The sequence below is a fragment of the Mobula birostris genome, chromosome 3 (genome assembly GCF_030028105.1).
Source record: "Mobula birostris isolate sMobBir1 chromosome 3, sMobBir1.hap1, whole genome shotgun sequence".
NCBI classification, from domain to species: Eukaryota; Metazoa; Chordata; class Chondrichthyes; order Myliobatiformes; family Myliobatidae; genus Mobula; species Mobula birostris.
Window position 1 is genome coordinate 6,051,749 of NC_092372.1, and position 21,900 is coordinate 6,073,648.

General features: G+C 43.8%; 1 protein-coding gene across 4 annotated transcripts in view; it reads left to right on the forward strand.

Annotated features, from left to right (window-relative positions):
* Positions 1 to 21,900, forward strand: part of ctif (CBP80/20-dependent translation initiation factor) — a 216,768-nt gene that overhangs the window by 96,060 nt on the left and 98,808 nt on the right. For 3 of the 4 annotated variants that reach the window (XM_072252173.1, XM_072252175.1, XM_072252174.1), the window contains 2 exons: positions 6,382 to 6,455; positions 13,603 to 13,710. In XM_072252173.1, coding sequence (XP_072108274.1) covers positions 6,382 to 6,455; positions 13,603 to 13,710 — 182 coding nt within the window. The remainder of the gene's footprint in view (positions 1 to 6,381; positions 6,456 to 13,602; positions 13,711 to 21,900) is intronic. The other variant, XM_072252176.1, reaches the window with a different exon arrangement.

Sequence of the window (21,900 nt, forward strand, 5' to 3'; positions counted from 1 at the left end):
ATGACTGCTTGGGTTTTCTCCAGGTGCTCCAGGTTCCTCCCACAGTCTAAAGACGTACTGGTTAGTAGGTCAATTGGTCATCGTAAATAGGTTAGTGTTGAATAGGTGGGTTGCTGGGTGTGCGGCCCTTTGGGTCAGAAGGGCTTTTTCCATGCTGAATACATGAATAAATAAATCAATCTAGGCCTATAACCTTGAGGGTTCAGGGTCTTCAAGTTAGCATCCAGGTGCTTTTTCAATGGATTGAAGGATTCCTGTTTCCATTCTCTCTATAGACTGAGTCCCAGATACTCACTACGTGTAAGGTGAAACAATATTTCTTCATTTTCCTTTTAGCAATTAACTTAAACTTAACCCCTGACCTATTGGCTATTCTGCCAAGAGTTATAGGCCCCTTCCTGTTCATCCTTTTCGAACCATCCGAAGAAAACCAGCCCTTTTTAGCCTCTTTCTCCTCCCCAACTACAACTTTCTAGAGATTTCCTCCACGGTCTCTGGTGCCTGGACGACACAGTTCTGAGGTTAGGAATGTGGAACTATATACCAAAATCTAGTCAAGAAGAAAAGAGCTTCCGAAAGTTTCAAAAAACTAGGTAATGAGAGAGATCTAGAAGATTATAAGGCTAGCAGGAAGGAGCTTAAGAATGGGCCATGAGAAGGCCTTGGCGGACAGGATTAAGGAAACCCTCAAGGCATTCTACAAGTATGTGAAGAGCAAGAGGATAAGACATGAGAGAATAGGACCAATTGAGTGTGACAGTGGAAAAGTGTGTATGGAACCGGAGATGACAGAGGTACTTAGTGATTACTGAAGCAAGGTTTTCAGTCTGCTGCAAGTTATCCCTACAATCGCCAAGATCCTTTTCCTTAGTGAATACTGAAACAAAGGATTCACTAGGGAAAAGGATCTGGGCGATTGTAGGGATGGCTTGCAGCAGACTGAAAAGCTTGAGTATGTAGATATTAAGGAAGAGGATGTGCTAGAGCTTTTGGAAAGTATCAAGTTGGATAAGTCACCGGGACCGGATGGGATGTACCCCAGGCTACTGTAGGAAGCAAGGGAGGAGATTGCTGATCCTCTGGCGATGAGCTTTGCATCTTCAATGAGGACAGGAGAGGTTCTGGAATATTGGAGGGTTGCAGATGTTGTTACCTTATTCAAGAAAGGGAGTACGGATAGCCCAGGAAATTATAGACTAGTGAATCTTACTTCAGTGGTTGGTAAGTTGATGGAAAAGATCCTGACAGGCAGGATTTATGAACATTTGGAGAGGCATAATATGATTAGGAATAGTCAGCATGGCTTTGTCAAGGGCAGGTCGTGCCTTATAAGCTTGATTGAATTTTTTGAGGATGTGACTAAACACATTGATGAAGGTAGAGCCATAGATGTAGTGTATATGGATTTCAGCAAGGCATTTAATAAGGTACCCATGCAAGGCTTATTGAGAAAGTAAGGAGGCATGGGATCCAAGGGGACATTGCTTTGTGGATCCAGAACTGGCTTGCCCACAGAAGGCAAAGATTGATTGTAGGCAGGTCATATTTTGCATGGAGGTCAGTGACCAGTGGTGTGCCTCAGGGATCTGTTCTGGGACCCTTACTCTTCGTGATTTTTATAAATGACCTGGATGAGGAAGTGGAGGGATGGGATAGTAAATTTGCTGATGACACAAAGGTTGGGGGTGTTGTGGATAGTGTGGAGGGCTGTCAGAGGTTACAGCGGGACATTGATAGGATGCAAAACTGGGCTGAGATGGAGTTCAACCCAGATAAGTGCGAAGTGGTTCATTTTGGTAGGTCAAATATGATGGCAGAATATAGCATTAATGGCAATACTCTTGGCAGTGTGGAGGATCAGAGGGATCTTTGGGGTCTGAGTCCATAGGACACTCAAAGCTACTGTGCAGGTTGACTCTGTGGTTAAGAAGGCATACGGTGCATTGGCCTTCATCAATCGTGGGATTGAGTATAAGAGCCAAGAGGTAATGTTGCAGCTATATAGGACCCTGGTCAGACCCCACTTGGAGTACTGTGCTCAGTTCTGGTTGCCTCACTACAGGAAGAATGTGGAAACCATAAAAAGGGTGCAGAGGAGATTTACAAGGATGTTGCTTGGATTGGGGAGCATGCTTTATGAGAATAGGTTGAATGAACTTGGCCTTTTTTCCGTGGAAGATGAGAGGTGACCTGCTGGAGGTGTACAACATAACGAGAGGCATTGATCATGTGGATAGTCAGAGGCTTTTCCCAGGGCTGAAATGGCTAGCACGAGAGGGCACAGTTTTAAGGTCCTTGGAAGTAGGTACAGAGGAGATGTAAGTTTTTTACGCAGAGTGGTGAGTGTGTGGAATGGGCTGCCGACGGTGGCAGTGGAGGTGGAACTGATAGGGTCTTCTAAGAGACTCCTGGATGGCTACATGGAGCTTAGGAAAATAGAGGGCTATGTGTAAGCCTAGGTAGTTCTAAGGTAAGGATATGTTCGGCACAGCTTTGTGGGCTGAGTGGCCTGTATTGTGCTGTAGGTTTTCTATGTGTCTATAAGACCATAAGTGGCAGGAGCAGAATTAGACCATTTGGCCTATCGAGGCTGCTCAGCCATTTCATCATGGCTGATCCATTTTCCCTTTCAACTGCATTCCCTGCCTTTACCCAGTAACCTTTCACACCCTGACCAATCAAGATCCTGTCAAGCTCTGCTTTAAATATATTCAGTGACTTGGCTTCCACAGTCACCTATGGCAATGAATTCCACAGATTCATCACCCTGTGGCTAAGATATTCTTTCTCATCTCTGTTCTAAATGGACGTCCCTCTATTCTGAGGCTGTGCTCTCTGGTCCTAGACCCTACCACTATAGAAAACATCTACTGCACATCCACTCTGACTAGGCTTTTCAACATTTGATAGGTTTCAACGATATCTAAATTCCAGCAAGTACAGGCCCAGAGACATCAAACACTCTTCATATGATAAATCCGTAGATAAGGGGCCCACAACTGCTCACAGTACTGCATGAAGACTTACAAGTCTCTTTGCACCTCAGATTTCTGAATTTTTTGCCAGTTTAGAAAATTGTCTACACTTTTATTCCTTCTCCCAAAGTGCATGACCATACACTTCCCAACACTATATTCCATCTGCCACCTCTTTGCTTATTCTATTAATCTGTCTAGGTTCTTCTGCAACATACCTGTTTCCTCAATATTACCTTCCTCTGCACCTTTCTTCGTATTGTCCGCAAACCTGGCCACAAAGCCATCAATTCCATTGACATATTATTGACATATAATGTAAAAAGAAATGTTCCCAACACAGACACCTGTGGAACACCAGTAGTCACCAGCACCCATCAAGCAAAGGCTCCCTTAATTCCTTCTTTGCCTCCTGCCGATCAGTCAATGCTCTATCCATGCCAGTATCTTTCCTGTAATACCATGGGCTTTTATCTTGTTAACCAGCCTCATATGCAGCACCTTGTCCAAGGCCTTCTGAAAATCCAAGTACACAGCATCCACTGATTCTCCCTTGTCTATCCTGCTTGTTATTTCTTCAAAGAATTCCAACAGATTTGTCAGGCAAGATTTCCCCTTAAGGATGCCATGCTGACTACGGCCTATTTTATCTTGTGCTTCTAAGTACCTTGAGACCTCATCCTCAACAGTCAGCTCCAACATCTTTCAAACCATGAGGTCAGAGCAAATGGCCTATAGTTTCCCTTTTTCTGCCTCTCTCCCTTCTTGAAGATTGGAGTGACTTTTGCAATTTTCCAGTCATCTGGAACCATGCTAGAATCTAGTGATTCTTGAAAGATTATTTCTAATGCCTCCACATCTCTTCAGCCACCTCTTTCATAACCCTGGGGTGTAGTCCATCTGATCCAGGTGATTTATCTACCTTCAGACTTCTCAGCTTCCCAAGCACCTTCTTCTTAGTAATAGCAACTACACTCACTTTGCCCCCTGACAGTCTTGAACTTGTGCCCTGTGCTAAAATTAAGGTTCAAAGTTCAAAGTAAACTTATTATCGAAGTATGTATATGTCACCATATACTACCCTGAGGTTCATTTTCTTGTGGGCATTCAGAGTAGGACAAAGAAATACCATAGAATAATGAAAAACTGCACACAAAAACAAGCGGTCGACATCCAAAAGAAGACAATCTGGGCAAATATGCTGTAAATAGAAACAAACAAATAACTAGATAGTTAATACTGAGAACATGGATTGTGGAGTCCTTGAAAGTGAGTTTATAGATTGTGGGATCAGTTCAGCATTGAGCTGAGAGAAATTAGTCACACGGTTCAGCAGCTTGATGATACTAAAAGTTCTAATAACAAAGGTTCCATTTTCAGATTTTTATATTTGAGTAGAAAAATCATGCAAAGGTAAAGCATAAAATGTATTTTAAAAGATTCGACAGAGAAGTGAAGAATTATTAAGGAGCACTTACACACATGGAGACCCCACTAAACGTTATGTCAGAGATTAAATGAGACTGTGTTCCAACTCTGGTCTCATTCACAAACAAATAATAATTGTAAGGCTGCAGAAATCTTTCTTGCTGTTCGATTGATTGTTTGTTTTTGCGCCGTATCTCAAGAACTACACCTAATAAAAATGGTCAGATTTCAGTTTGAAGTGTGTATGAAGCACTCTGTTTCTGTCGCTGTGTAAGACAATCTGTGGCCCCGCCAAACTTGTGAGATTGAGGTTTGAGTCCACCCCGAAACCCCTTTTTTTTGTGTGGGTGCTGTGTGATTTGTTACCGTCACAAATCAGTGCCACAAAATAACGGACAGTACACCACATACAATTAAACGATTTAGCTTTATGATTCTTAATTTGACTGAAGGGTTGGTAAAGAAAAAGCAAGAAAAGAAAAGGACCCATTTTAATGAAACAGTCTTAACGTGCACAGGTTGGAGCTCACGGTTTCCCCTTCGCTGATCCTCCTTTCGATCTCCCTAGGCTTTGCCGAATCATGGTTCTGCTCCTGGTCGAGTCCTACGATCTCTTCTCCCTCCACCTCCCGCCGAACAAAAGTCCCAGATTATCCCGATATCAGACACACAGCACGAAAACACACTCCCTTCATTGGACAGCTCACATTCAACACTTAACTTGTGAGTCTGTTGGGGTCATCTATTGCATCCGGCGCTCCCGGTGCGGCCTCCTCTACATCGGTGAAACCCGACGCAGATTGGGGGACCACTTCGTCGAGCACCTCTGCTCTGTCCGCCAAAACAGACAGGATCTCCCAGTAGCCACCCACTTCAACCCTGCTTCACATTCCCATTCGGATATGTCCATACATGGTCTCCTCTACTGCCATGATGAGGCCAAACTCAGGTTGGAGGAGCAACACCTCATATACCGTCTAGGTAGTCTCCAGCCCCTTGGTATGAACATAGAATTCTCCAACTTCCGGTAATACCCTCCCCCTCCCTTCCCCTATCCGTATGTCACTCTGCCCCCTCCCCCAGCTGCCTACTACCTCCCTCATGGTTCCACCTCCTTCTACTACCCATTGTGTTTTCCCCTATTCCTTCTTCACTTTTCCTGCCTATCATCTCCCTGCTTCCCCTCTCCCACCCCTTTATCTTTCCCCTTACTGGTTTTTCACCTGGAACCTACCAGCCTTCTCCTTCTCACCCTCCCCCCACCTTCTTTATAGGGCCTCTGCCCCTTCCCTCTACTGTCCTGACGAAGGGTTCCGGCCCGAAACGTTGACTAATCGTTTCCACGGATGCTGCCCGACCTGCTGAGTTCCTCCAGTGTGTTGTGAGTGTTGCTTTGACCCCAGCATCTACAGATTATTTTGTGATTCCAAAGCACCCGTTACCTCTAACCATAACCCAAACACTGCTTCTACAGAAAGACCATTACATTAGCAGTGAAACCTTTCCCAGGATGATATATGTAATTAACATAGCATTTTCTCACTGCTGTGTCAACCCAGATTATATGGTCAGGTCTTTGGTGTGCAGTTTGAACCTATGACTTTCTGTGTAGAATTTGCCACCACTGCATGAAACCTAGCAACTTCAGCATATGGATGACAGCAAAAAATGGAGGGCTGTGTGCGTGGAAAGGGTTAGATTGATCTTCAAGTGGGTTAAAGAAGGAGTTGGTACAACATTGTAGGCTGAAGGGCCTGTAGTGTGCGGTAACGTAATGTTGCGTGCAATATGTAATAAACTCAAGGGATTCTGCAGGTGTTGGATTTCCACAGCAAAATACACAAAATGCTGGAGCATCTATGGAGAGGAATAATGAGTTGATGTGTCAGGCTGAGACCCTTCATCAGTTTATTATATAATCAACATCCAGGGTTTGTACTAATGCTGATTCTGTGCATCTCGTTTCTCTTGTTTCCAGATCAGTAACCAAGAGACGTCTTACGACATTCTGGGGACGGACATCTGGGCAGTTAACTCCTTTGAAAACATTAGGTAGGTACTTTTACTTTTCCATGCATGCTGTTAACTGGCTATGTCCAACAGCTTTTCTCCGCAGCTTGCAGGACTTTCCAGTGCCCCACTTCCTTCCAAGATATTGGGGGACTGCAATATTACTTAACCTTTCTCTTCTTCTCAGTGCTTTGACTATTCGAAACCTCGTGTGGCGTAGATGCCAAGATAGATATCTGTGTGTAGGCCTGATATAAGTTGGGGCCTGTGGGAAGCTTTGGGATTAGGATGTACCTTACAGATTCAAGGCTGATGAGCAGGGAGCATGTTTAATATTTATAGGAGTGGAACGTACTCTAATGCTTGGGGGGGGTTCATTGATAAGGATGTTACAGGAGGGCAACGTACTTTGTAATGTTTGGCTGGGGGGGTTCATTGATAAGTGCAGCTGGAGAAACAATGCAAAAATAAACTGATTGTACACCTCCCACCTACCGAATAAAAGATTTGAATTTCAAAAGGAGTTGCGAAGAGCTTGATTTTTCATTTGACGTATTGTGTAACACTATTACTGTGCCAGTGACGTGGGTTCAATTCCCACTGCAGTCTCTAAGGAGTCTGTACATTCTCTCCGTGACCACTTGTGTCTCCTCCGGGTGCTCGGGTTATTTTCCTGATTCCAAAGACATACGGGTTGGTCAGTTATTTCATTAGATGGGTGTAATTGGGCAGCGCTGGCTCTCGGGTTCCGAAGGGCCTGTACCCATGCTGTGTATCACTAAAGAGAAATAGAAACTGTTGTGACTTGCTGCGTTCAGAATGTGGAATGCCTGGGTGGGGGTTCCAACATCCCCAAGGAACTCATTGCTTCCCAGGTTTGCTCGTTCTTAAAATACTGTAACTTCAGCTCCCAGGAATAGAATACCCTGATCCTTTAGGAATAGGAGATAAATTGAATGTTATTTTGCTTATAATGTATTATTTATTTAGAGACTGTTCTGCATTTACTATATGAAACCAGTTAATTGGATGAGTAGAGAAATGTAAGCCTAACAAATGCTCTCCTGGATCCGTTGCTTGAGGAAATGTAGACATAACTCTGGGTTATTGAACCTCTTGGGATTTCTTGTTCTTCTTTTCATTCTCTCCACTCTCTCTTCTCTACTGCCAATGCATCCTATGTGCTGTTAGCTTTGGGTGTTATTTTTTGATACTGGCATATTGCAGTCTGTTATGTAGCTCTGTTCCTCTGCCAGTTCATAACTTCTGCTGTCTCTTCCGACTATCGTCAGTGCCAAATATAGCAAGAATGCTTGGCTAAGAATCGATGGTAGTGGAGGTGATGGGGAACAGATTTCATCTTTTATCAATTCATTCTCTTCCATTTCCTGTTTTTAGAATTTTGTATCTTAAATACTTTCTGGAGATGGAGAGTAGCACAGTAAACTGAACATCTTGGGGGTGGGGGGTAGAGAGGGTTGGTGGAAATACGGTGAATTCTGGTTAATCGGGACTCATTGGGACCAGTACATTTTGGCCCAATTAAGCAGCTGCTCCATTTAACCAAAGTTTCATGGAAGTAGCTAAAAAGGTATTTTTAAAAAAAGGCATGCTCCCTTTTAACTGAGAATTTAAATGAAATACGGAGCAAATTAGAAGACTACCAATATTACTACAGTACTATAAAACTGAGTACTAGTTCATAATCGTTACCAATGAAGGAATTAAGCCAGTGTATGCTGCCATGTTCTTTGATTGACTGTAAATGAACAAAATCAGTGCAGATATGGACTGCCTTTATTGAAATAACGGTCATCACCTAAGTAAGATAGCTGGGCCCAGAACACACGCACTCTTACAACTTAAGGATTCTTTTTCTTTTTGCTTGTGCTGAAGGAGAACAGCATGGGCCCCTGTCACCCATACTGTTCTGAAGTCTGTACAGAAAACTACTGTTTTTGTACAGAACTGGCTTATCTCTACGGATATTGATAATTGTAAATTGTATATATTTGAATTATTTACTCACAAGATCAATCGGTATTCACAGAAGAGGTGTTAAAGTCAATCGAAACTTCAGGGGGACAGCTGATGCTATTTTGGAGTTAGTAAAGACAACAGAGCCTGCGTTCTTGGGTTTGTTTCACATCCTTCTGTTATCTTGTCTCTGGCACCACCTATTGGTAAATATGTTTAGGAAGATCTTTCTAGAAAAATCAACTGTTCAGCTCTTGGCTCCATCCCTCCACCTCCTGTCTTCTCCTATCATTTTGGATCTCCCCCTCCCCCTCCTACTTTCAAATATCTTACTCGCTCTTCTTTCAGTTAGTCCTGATGAAGGGTCTCGGCCCAAAACGTCGACTGTACCTCTTCCTAGAGATGCTGCCTGGCCTGCTGCGTTCACCAGCAACTTTGATGTGTGTTGCTAGAAAAATCTCAGTACAGAGGCCGCATTCGCCTGGTTTAAGAACACATTGTCATAGTCTATCTGGTCTGCAGTCTCACTTCAAAGGTCTTGCTTGACTGACTACAATTGCCCCAGGCTATCCTTGCTTTAACCACAACTTCCACACGTTCCTACAATGCTTTTGACAATTGCATCCTCCAAACCTTCATTTTCATTGTAACATTCAAAATGATTGTTGAAACCTTCAAATTCTTCATAGTTCCCAACCTGTTGAGGTAGTGAAATAGTTTCATTTTCACTCGCAGCACTTTCTGGCATCTCCAAGCCTGAATGCTTGAAACTGCGGTGAGCAAGAGAGTTCCAAGTTGTCTTACTGCTTATTTCTTGCCAGCTACCAGTGATAACAATAACTAACACACACACACACACACACACACACACACACACACACACACACACACACACACACACACACACACAACGCTATTTAAAAACTGTTTGCTCTAAGCACAGTGTAGTGTCTAACGGCCACATAAATACACACGACTGATGCCAGTTAGAAACTGTTCAGCAAGAGTCTCTTTCCCAATTAAGCAACATAGTGTCCCAGATAAACGAGGAAATCCTGGCTATTTACTTGATTAGTTTTGTTTTTTACGAGTTGTTCCAAGTAAGTGGCTGTCCTGATTCACCAATGGCCAAGTAAACTGGAATCCACTGTACAATGTGTGCGTGTACATAACAAGTCTGGGGTGGGGGCGGGGGTGGTTGCTGGGAAGATATTACGTTATTGCATGTCGTGGAGCTTGTAGCTGAACCTGGGAGAATGTCATCGATTCTTTCAGTCTGCTGTGGGGTCTAAATGATATGATTCACATGTCACAATGTTTTGATATACGTGCGATAGATAAATAAGTTAAAGCTGAATCTGCTGCAAAGAAAGAAAGCAGATCAAAATCCTAAATCAGAAGGATGCAATGTATCTCTCTCATCTCTTAAACCTGTCACCCCTGCTGGGACATAGGCCGCCGAGAGCAGCTCGCCAGAGTCCTCTGCCTTCAAGAACGAGGTCTTCGGAGCTTACATTGGAGCTTCTGAAGCTCTGAGTTTTTATGGGATGGGGTTGCTAGCCCAATGCCCTACCCTCCTCCTTTCGCAGCTGTGCTTGGGACCGTCCATGGTGGAGTTATATATATATATATATATATATATATATATATATATAAACATTAGAAATGTGGAACAAAGGTACAAGAGAAGGCTTCAGTCTCTCAGCTCACTTTGCTGTTCAGTAAGTTTATAGTTGATTTCATAGTCATAGTAATACTTTATTGATCCCGGGGGAAATTGGTTTTCGTTACAGTTGCACCATAAATAATAAATAGTAATAGAACCATAAATAGTTAAATAGTAATATGTAAATTATGCCAGTAAATTATGAAATAAGTCCAGGACCAGCCTATTGGCTCAGGGTGTCTGACTCTCCAAGGGAGGAGTTGTAAAATTTGATGGCCCCAGGCAAGAATGACCTCCTATGACGCTCTGTGTTGCATCTCGGTGGAATGAGTCTCTGGCTGAATGTACTCCTGTGCCCAACCAGTACATTATGTAGTGGATGGGAGACATTGTCCAAGATGGCATGCAACTTGGACAGCATCCTCTTTTCAGACACCACCGTCAGAGAGTCCAGTTCCATCCCCACAACATCACTGGCCTTACGAATGAGTTTGTTGATTCTGTTGGTGTCTGCTACCCTCAGCCTGCTGCCCCAGAACACAACAGCAAACATGATAGCACTGGCCACCACAGACTTGTAGAACATCCTCAGAATCGTCCGGCAGATGTTAAAGAACCTCAGTCTTCTCAGGAAATAGAGACGGTTCTGACCCTTCTTAGTGTTCTTTGACCAGTCCAGTTTATTGTCAATTTGTATCCCTAGGTATTTGTAATCCATGTCCACACTGACCCCCTGGATGGAAACAGGGGTCACCGGTACCTTAGCTCCCCTCAGGTTTATAGTTGATTTCCACTTCCATAATCCCTCCTATCTTAGTGTCCAAAGATTTATCAGTCTCAGCCTTGAGTAAACACTGTAAATGAAGACAGAGCCCTATTTGGAGAATTCCAAACACTCATAATGCACTGATTTTAAATCATGTTTCCTCTGATGAGTCCTGACCAGTAGCTGTTGTCTTCTGGCTTTGCACTCCCCACACATCAGCAAGAGGAAGCTGTCTATCTGCATCAAACATTTCACTTTTTCTCCAAATACTATGTGCTTTAATAAGATAACTTTTCTTTCAAGTCAAGTCAAGTTCAAGTTTATTGTCATCTGTCTGTACATCTAGGAGGCCCTCCGATGGTTGGGGTTGACCCTAGCTGTCGTACGCAAGCCAGGGCAGTACGATATGGAGAGCCCCATGCAACAGGCTCCCCCCCTCCGTGCAGCTGATAAATCCAAAGTCACAACAGAGACAGATACAGTTTGGCACCAGTGGAACTGCAGGAGTTGTCAGTCGGCATTGACCTCAACGTAAGGACTCCAGCTCCATATTTTTCCTTGGGGTTTACTCCCGAAGCCTTCCTGCATGAGCGAGGCAGCGGAGCTTTGAAATCAGTTTCCCTTCTCCTAGCTGAGCTGCCAACCACGGCTGACGAGCCCCATCTGCCCAGAGCGACTGGTTTCAAGGTTGCCAGTAACCCACCTTTGCCCCTTTCTCCTGTCAGTAGAAATGGCTCCACCGGACTTACTACCTAAGCCACACATGAAGGCCAAGTGCTGGACTTGGTTGTCAGAGGCTTTTGAAATGTAGGCGATTGGGAGCTTATAAACCCAACTGGGTTCTCTTCGTCTAGTTGTAGGACTTGTGTGAAGATCTGATCACATTTTAGGTCATATTTATTCAGAAATGGAGAAAATTCTAAAGGGTTGACAAACTTTCTAGCACCACTGTCGGCTTTTCCTGCATGACTTCCTCTCCATCGCTAACTTTCTAATTTCAGCAGTCTGGTAGATTCTCAGTGCACATCTCTCGGGAGTGAATGGCCATTCTTGGGTAATGGGGTTAAAACTGCACATCATTCCGATTACAGACTCGGCCAAGTCCTGTATAGTTTCAGCAAAAAATTCTCCACAAAAATACAAAAAATACTCACGATACTTTTGCCCTTCTCACCCCAACCTTCTTATTCCAGCTTATTACTCCTTCCTTTCCTTTCCTTTCATGTCCTGTCCTGTCCTGGAGGAGGGTGTCGGCCTCAACTGTTCATTATTTGCATATATGCTGCCTGACCTGCTAAGTTCCTCAAGATTTCCAGCATCTGCAGAATTTTTTGTTTTCCAAATAATGCTGATCAGTTGAAACAGTCCCGAGGAAGGGTCTCGGCCCGAAACATCAACAGTTTATTCAGTTTCATCGATGCTGTCTGACCTGCTGAGTTCCGCCAGCATTTTGTGAGTGTTGCTCTGGATTTCCAGCATCTGCAGAATCTTGTGTTTCTGATCAGTTGACTTGGTTTTTGGATGAAATACGGCTGCTGAAAATGATTACCCTCCTGCTGTAATAATGACCAATCTACTTTTGTCTTCCTAATTGCTCATTGTACGCAAATGTTAAATGTTTGTGTTCTAGGCCCCTCTGTACTCCAACATTTCTTGCATATTGTATTTTCTTGCTAATGAGAATAACCTGAAATGCTGACTATTTACTTTTTTCCGTAGATGCTGCCTGACCCGCTGGGCTCCCCCAGCATTTTGAGTGTGTTGCTCTGATTTCCACTTTCTCGGGTGCCTGTCCTTTTCTTCTTTGCTTGACTAGCAGTGTTCTGTTTGTAGCCTTTCTTCCTAGCAGCCATGTTCCAGAAACCTGCAAGTTTTGAAGATTACTGCAGATGTATCTGCTCTCTGTCCGGCCCACCCCAATGATTTTGGCCATTTTTTCTAGCACTTGCTCTTCACTAATACTATCTGGTATTTCTCACGCTGTCACTAGTTCCTTTGTTGCCTGCAATTTCCACTTAGATACTTCTATGAGGAAGAAGGAAGGAAAACTACTTGTTCGGACCGTGAGACGTAGGAGCAGAATTAGGCCATTCGGTTCATCGAGTCTGCTCTGCCATTCCATCATGGCTGATTTACTATCCCTCTAAGCTCCATTCTCCTGCCTTCTCCCCATATTATTTGATCCCCTGACTATCAAGAACCTATCAACTTCTGCTTTCAATATACCCAAGGACTTGGCTTCCACAGCCATCTGTGGCAATGAATTTCACAAACTCACCACCCTGTGGCTAAAGAAATTCCCCTTCATCTCTGTTCTAAAGGAACATCCTTTTATTCTGAGACTGTGTCCTCTTGTCCTAGACTCTCACACATCTAAACATCCACTCTATCTTGGCTTTTCAATATTCAATAGATTTCAATAAGATCCTCTCCTCATTCTTCCAAACTCTAGTGAGTACAGGCCCAGGGCCATCAAACACTCCTCATATATTAACCCTTTCATTCTTGGGATCATTCCCGTGAACCTTCTCTGGACCCTCTCCATAATATCTTGGTCAATTCCTTACTCCTCTGCATCTGTCTCTAGCTTTACCTCCTGAGAGGCTCAGATTTTGCCGCTGTATCATTTTGCACACTCCTGGGATATACCAACCCGTTCTGAAAAGCAGAGTGAATAATGGAGTTTCTCATGTCTAGGCCAGTTGCTTTTGGATCCGGAGACAGCCAGACACCAGTCTGTTCCCCTGTAGGTTATAATGTTTGCGGGTTTTCTCTTGCAGTGGAGCTACATGGGACCTACAACCTGAGAAATTACATTTCACCAGCTCGTTTCATCGAAGGCATTTCCAAAACGCTTCCAAGTCCCTCCCTCACATTGAGCGAGAAGGGTAAGTATCACTTCTCCACGTGTGAAAAGGGGGATTACTGACGTTTTTTCCAGTTGGATGACCTTGGCCTTGCCTCTTGGAAAGTGTAAGTTGTGCATGGCTGAGGGAGCACTCGTGCAGACTATGGCGGACCACTCCCTTTGATCTTGGCAGTTCCCCGTGTCCCAGCACAAATGGGAGGTGCTACTGCCCGTGGTAAGTTGCAACCTATGTTTATTCATTCTCGGATGTCTGGTTAGCTGGAGTGACCAGGGTTCAGAGGTACATGACAATGACTGCGAGAACAAAAGGGTTAACATGAGCAGCAGTTGATGGCTCTGGGGCCTGTATTCACTGGTGTTTAGAAGGGGGAATCTCATTGAAACTTACCCAATATTGAAAGGCCTCTACAGAGTGGATCTAGAGAGGGTGTTTCCTATAGTGGGGGAGTCTGGGACCAGAGGGCACAGTCGTAGAACAGAAGGATGTCGTAAGTCTTATGGACTACTTTTAAAAATCGTTATGCTGGTGTTCTTGCGGTGGTTGCCCATGAGTAACTGATAGGTTTGATATCAGAGAGCAGCACTCTAGTCCATTTCTACAGACTGATTCATTCACAGGAACACGGCTCTTCTGACCTCCATCCGTTATCTACAGGAATTGGATTCAAATTTAACACAGGCACAGTTTGTTAACATTGAAGAAGGACTTTTAGAATCTAGGCGGAGGTTGGGATCTGGCGCATTCCTGGGATAGAGTCATGGAGCACAGAGCCAACTCATGCACTGAGCACCAAGGACGTGCCCTCTTCTCATTGCTACTATCAAGGAGGAGGTACAGGAGCCTGAAGACACACAGTCAACGTGTCAGGAACAGCTTCTTCTTCCATCAGATTTCTGCCAGTGATACTAAACTTGATTTTGATTCAAGTTGTCTTCCCGAGTCAGTCCATTTGCTGATATTTGGTGCATATCCCCCTGATGAATCCACGTACCTGTCCAGGTGTCTTTTAAATGTTGCAGTGGTACTTGTTTCTCTGGTTTCTTCTGGCAGCTTGCTCGACATACCCCCCTCTAAATTGCCACATACCCCCCCCTCTAAACTGCCACATATCCCCTTTAAATTGCCCTCTCCTTATCCATCCAGTTTTAGACTCCCCCCACCTTAGGAAAAAGACTGTATATGTGGTGGGTGCATGGAACACCCTACAGAGATGCAGATACATTAGGGATATTTAAGAGACTCTTAGTCACGTGGATGACAGAAAAATGGAGTGCTGTGTAGGAGGGAAGGGTTAGATTGATCTCAGAGCAGGTTAAAGGGTCAGCTTATTCCATTGTAATGTGTAAAATAAACAAATGGTTTTGTGATCACTAAGCATGTAGTAGTCTTACTCTGGGAGCTATACAGATCTCTCTGACATCGTTAATCGTTCTCTGCTCGGAATTTTCAAGAAAGAAAATGGCATTCCATGCTTAATCTGATTCTACTGAATGAACAGCTTTATTTCTCCAGCCCATTAATAAATTACCTGTTTGTTGATAAAATGAGTGTGATGACCCACACAGATGTCGTTTTCCCTTTATCTACACAACTCTGTTGTGTTAAGCTGCTGTTTCTTCATGTCACCAGTTCTCTTCCTCGTGTGTAGTATGTGCATAGGCACTCTTTCCGAGTGAGGAATGTTGTACGTGCTGCAATGAACCCATATGTAGGGAGAGAAGTTCTGCCCCATGCATATGGAGCATCACTGTCTGGTATGGAGAGACCACTGCACAGGCTCGAAAATAGCAGCATAAAGCTGTAAACTCTGCCTGCTCCATCATGGGGGATTAGTCCCAAGCCCAGCTGTGAAACGAGGAGCGTTGGGCAATGGGCTGGCAAACCAGATCCCATAAAAACCCAGAGCTACCAAGAAAATGATGTGTGTGTGTGTGGGTGTGTGTGTGTGTCTGTCTGTCTGTCTATATATATACACACACACATATACGCGCGCGCACACACACACACACACACACACACACACACACACACACACACACACACACACACACACACACACACACACACACACACACACACAGTGGCTTGCAAAAGTTTGGGCACCCCTGGTCAAAATTTCTGTTCCTGTGAATAGTTAAATGAGTAGAAGATGAACTGATCTCCAAAAGTCATAAAGTTAAAGATGAAACATTCTTTTCAACATTTTAAGCAAGATTAGTGTATAGTTTTTGTTTTGTACAATCTTAGAGCGGGGAAAAAAGGAAAGGAGCACCATGCAAAAGTTTGGGCACCCCAAGAGACTTGAGCTCTCAGATAACTTTTACCAAGGTCTCAGACCTTAATTAGCTTGTTCGGGCTATGGCTTCACAATCATCATTAGGAAAGGCCAGGCGATGCAAATTTCAAAGCTTTATAAATACCCTGACTTCTGAAACCTTGTCCCAACAATCAGCAGCCATGGGCTCCTCTGAGCAGCTGCCTAGCACTCTGAAAATTAAAATAAATGATGCCCACAAAGCAGGAGAAGGCTATAAGAAGATAGCAAAGCGTTTTCAGGTAGCCGTTTCCTTAGTTTGTAATGTAATTAAGAAATGGCAGTTAACAGGAACGGTGGAGGTCAAGTTGAGGTCTGGAAGACCAAGAAAACTTTCCCAGAGAACTGCTCGTAGGATTGCTGGAAAGGCAAATCAAAACCCCCATTTGACTGCAAAAGACCTTCAGGAAGATTTAGCAGGCTCTAGTGGTGGTGAACTGTTCTACTGTGCAGCGACACCTGCACAAATATGACCTTCATGGAAGAATCATAAGAAGAAAACTTTTCCTGCGTCCTCACCACAAAATTCAGTGTCAGAAGTTTGCTAAGGACCATCTAAACAAGCCTGTTGCATTTTGGAAACAAGTCCTGTGGACTGATGAAGTTAAAATAGAAGTTTTTGGCCTCAATGAGCAAAGGTATGTTTGGAGAAAAAAGGGTGCAGAATTTCATGAAAAGACACCTCTCCAACTGTTAAACACGGGGGTGGATCGATCATGCTTTTGGTTTGTGTTGCAGCCAGTGGCATGGGGAACATTTCACTGGTAGAGGGAAGAATGAATTCAATTAAATACCAGAAAATTCTGGAAGCAAACATCACACCATCTGTAAAAAAGCTGAAGGTGAAATGAGGATGGCTTCTACAACAGGATAATGATCCTAAACACACCTCAAGATCCACAATGGTCTACCTCAAGAGGTGCAAGATGAAGGTTTTGCCATGGCCCTCACAGTCCCCCCACCTAAACGTCATCAAAGATCTGTGGATAGACCTCAAAAGAGCAGTGCATGCAAGACGGCCCAAGAGTCTCGCAGAACTAGAAGCCTTTTCCAAGGAAGAATGGGCGAAAATCCCCCAAACAAGAATTGAAAGACGCTTAGCTAGCTACAGAAAGCGGTTACAAGCTGTGATACTTGCCAAAAGGGGTGTTACTAAGTACTGCCTTGCAGGGTGCCCAAACTTTTGCTTCGGGCTCTTTTCCTTCTTTGTTATTTTGAAACTGTAAAAGATGGAAATAAAAACGTTTTCTTGCTTAAAATATTAAAGTAATGTGTCATCTTTAACTTTATGCCTTTTGGAAATCAGTTCATCTTACTCACTTAGCTATTCACAGTAACAGAAATTTTGACCAGGGCGCCCAAACTTTTGCATGCCACTGTATGTAGTTATTATGTATTGCAATGTACTGCTACAGCAAAATAACATATTTCACAAATTATGCCAGTGATATTAAACCTGATTCTGATTCAGATGCTTTAGAGCAGGGGTCCCCAACCTGTTTTATGCCATGGACCAATCAATATCATTACGTAAGGGGAGGGGTCCATGGAGCCCAGGTTGGTAAGCCCTGCTTTAGACCATTGTACTGTACTTCCCAATCCACATGCAGCGATCTTCAATGTAAGCAAGGGTTTACACTTTACTATCTGGCCCTATACGTTACACTGAAAATGCTTCCAATTCTTAGACAAGTACAATATGCTCACAGTGGCCACATTATTACGTACAAGAATGGAACCTGGTGTGGCCTTCTACTGCTGTAGCCTATCCACTTAAAGATTTGATGTGTTGTCTGCTCAGAGATGTTCTTCTGCACACCACTGTTGTGAGGCATGGTTATTTGAGTTACTGTCACCTTTCTGCCAACTTGAACCAGTCTGGCTATTCTCTGACCTTATCAGTAACAAGGAATTTTCACCCACGAAACTGCTGCTCATTGAATGCTTTTTGTTTCTCATACCATTCTCTGTAAACTCTAGAGACTGTTGTGTGAAAATCCCAGGAGATCAGCAGTTTCTGAGATACTCAAACCACCCTATCTGGCACCAACAATCATTCCAGGGACAAAGTCACATTTCTTCCCCATTCTGATGTTTGGTCTGAACAACAACTGAACCTCTTTCTTTCTTTTCAAATCATTTTATTATTATTGTCCAAAATTAACAAGAGTATATCAAAGTAGGCAACACTTACAATGTCTCAAGAGAAAAAAAAACATTGTTTTAAAGATTGAAAAAAAATTTTGGTGACAAAAACAAAGAGGGAAAAAAAATCCTACTAAAGCAAAGAAAAGTGAGAGAAAAAAAACCATTAGGTGTTCAACCCTGGAGCCATGCGTCACACAAAAAGCTTCTAAAGATAAGCATCAAACCGCCAGCAGGAAAAAAAAATGTACTGCAACTGAACCTCTTGGCCATGTCTGCATGCTCTTAGGCATTGAGTTGCTGCAAAATGATTGATTGATGATATTTGTATTAACAAGCAGGTGTGCTGGTGTACCTAATAAAGTGGCCACTGCGTGTATGTTTTGTCTTAATCTGGTGGAATTGATTATTAAAGGTAGCATCCACCGGTCAGGAGCCCCACCTCACCAGACGCCCCATCCTCATTATTACCATCAGGGGGATTCAGCTTCCGATTCGTTATCACATGTACATTCAAACACACAGTGAAATGCGTCCTTCCAGTTAACAACCAACGCAACTTAAGGATGTGCTGGGGGCAGGCCACATGTGTCACCGCACATTCCGGCACCAACAGAGCATGTCCACATCACTTGGGACTCAACACCAAAACCAGCCTGCCTCCCCTCTCACCCACACATGGAATCTGCTCCACGCTGGGCCAGCAGGCTTTAGCCTTCGAGGCACAGGAGCTTGAAGAAAACTTGTAAACTCAGACAGCATCGTTGTGGCCACTGGACTCCCTAGCATCAAGGAATTCTTCAAAAGGCGATGCCTCCAGAAGGCAGCGTTCATCACTGAGGACCCCCTTCGCTCAGGACGTGCCCTCTTCTCATGGCTGCCATCAGGAAGGAGGTACAGGAGCCTGAAGACCCACACTCAACTTCCTTACCCACTGCCATCAGACAACGAACACATGACACTACTTCACTATTTTGCTTTCTATTTTTACTACTTAATCTTTTCTATATGTTTTATATTGTAATTTATAGTAATTATTTTGTATTGCACTGTACTGCTGTAAAACAACAAATTTCAGGACATATGTCAGTGACAATAAACGTGATTCTGAATCTGATTGATAGGTTGCTGTGTAAGCCTGTTTAGAGGAGGAAGGAACTGTTGCAAAAGAAACATTTTGTGACAGCTCAAGTCTGTCACTATTTCTGATGTATATTGAAAGATTGCCTTCCAGTTTAGAAAACGGTTCCTGTCTGACACTCCTGTTAGACAGCCCTGTAGGGACCAAGCCAGAATTAAACAATAGTTATCCATTTCCTAGAGTGTCAGTCAGATGTCCTGATGCACTGCAGCAATGGAACTGAATAAACAGTGGAAGAAGGAATTAAACTGCAGACTTGAGGGAATTAAAAGTGAAACAGTAGTACGGTGGATTCCTGTTCATTGGGGCACATTGGGATTGGTACAGCTTGGCCTAATTAAATGGCTGCCCAGTTAGACCAAGTTTCATGGAAATAGTGAAAAGGTATACAAAGAAAACGACTATACTACTATAAAACTGCGTATTACTTCCTCATATTTATTGATGGAGGAATTCATCGATTGTATGCTGCTGTATTCTTTTGATTGACTGTAAATGAACAAAATTAGTGCAGATAATAGATGCCTTCATGCCTTTTGTTTTATGATTGCATCTGCCAAATCTTCATTTTCATTGTAGCATTCAAGATGATTGTCAATATCTTCAAATTCTTTGTAGTTCCTAACTTTTTGAAGTAATAAAGTAGTTTAATTTTCACTCTGGCCATTTCTGGCATCTCCAAGCCACAGTGAGCAAAACAGTTCTGAATTGTCTTACTGCTTATTTCTTGCCAACTATGCCATGTACAGCAGCCGTGTCATGTACTCTGAATTGGCATTGTAATTTTCTGTTTCTCTCTCTACTTCTTTCTGAGCTTCTTATTCTCTTTTGAACATCGGAAAGATGGCATTCAGTCATAATGTGCCGCCTCTCTACCACTGGGACCCCTGCTCGCATGAATGAGGGGAGGTTCATTCACCACACCGGCATTACTGAGGAAGTGTCGCTGAAGACAAGAAAGAAGAGTCGGCGTGGTTAGGTTAATAGGCATCTGTTAGTCTTGTGAGACCATGGATTTGTGCCTTGGAAGGTTTCCAGGGCGCAGGCCTGGGCAAGGTTGTATGGAAGACCGGCAGTTGCCCATGCTGCAAGTCTCCCCTCTCCACGCCACCGATGTTGTCCAAGGGAAGGAAACTAGGGCCGATACAGCTTGGCATCAGTGTTGTCGCAGAGCAATGTGTGGTTAAGTGCCTTGCTCAAGGATACAACACGCTGCCCAGGATTACAAATACCTGGGGATACGAATTGACAATAAAGTGGACTGGTCAAAGAACACTGAGGCTGTCTACAAGAAGGGTCAGAGCCGTCTCTATTTCCTGAGGAGAATGAGGTCCTTTAACATCTGCCGGACGATGGTGAGGATGTTCTACGAGTCTGTGGTGGCCAGTGCTATCATGTTTGCTGTTGTGTGCTGGGGCAGCAGGCTGGGGGTAGCAGACACCAACAGAATCAACAAACTCATTTGTAAGCCCGGCGATGTTGTGGGGGTGGAACTGGACTGTCTCATGGTGGTGTCTGAAAAAATGATGCTGTCTAAGTTGCATGCCATCTTGGACAATGTCTCCCATCCACTACATAATATACTGGTTGGGCACAGGAGTACATTCAGCCAGAGACTCATTCCACGGAAATGCAATACTGAGCATCATAGGAAGTCATTCCTGCCTGTGGTCATCAAACTTTACAACTCCTCCCTTGAAGGGTCAGACACCCTGAGCCAATAGGCTGATCCTGTTCTTATTTCTATCTGGCATAACTTACATATTATTATTTAATTATTTATGGTTTTATATTGCTATGTTTATACTCTGTTCTTGGTTCTTGGTTGGTGCAACTGTAACAAAACCCAATTTCCCTCGGGATCAATAAAGTATGACTATGACTATGGCCTCAGCTGAGGCTCGAACTAGCAACCTTCAGATCACTAGACCGATGCCTTAACCACTTGGCCACGCGCCAACACAGGTTAAGATGGCGCGCAAATTGACTGCTGTTCCCAAGCATACTCCTGGCCAACGTACAGTCCCTGGAAAACAAGCTGTGTGAGCTGAGAGCCAGAATCTCCCACCAATGGGGAAACAAAGCACTGTAACATCTTATGCTTTACCAAAACCTGGTGGCTGGAGGAGATACCAGACCAGGCATCGAACCCATCGGATTCTCTGTGTTCCAAGCAGACAAGTCTAAAGACCCCTCTGGGGGAAGTAAAGGTGGGGGATTATGTTTCATGGTGAACAATAGTTGGTGTGACCCAGGTAGTGCGTACACCCTCAAATCCCTTTGCTCTCCGGATCTGGAGTACCTTGTGCTGCTCTGTCAACCTTTCTGGCTGCCTAGAGAATTTACCTCTGTTGTTATTACAGCTGTGTACATCCCACCACAGACTGATACCGAACGGGCTCTAAATGAACTTTGTGAAACCATCAATATCCGTATAACCACACACCCAGAAGCTGCTTTCATCATCGCTGGAGACCTTAACCAAGGGTCACTGACCAGAGCTTACCTGAACTTCTGCCAACACATCGAGGTGAGCACACTAGGAGGAAGCATACTCGGCCACTGCTACTCTCCCTTCCATAACACCTACAAAGCACTTCTCCGCCCT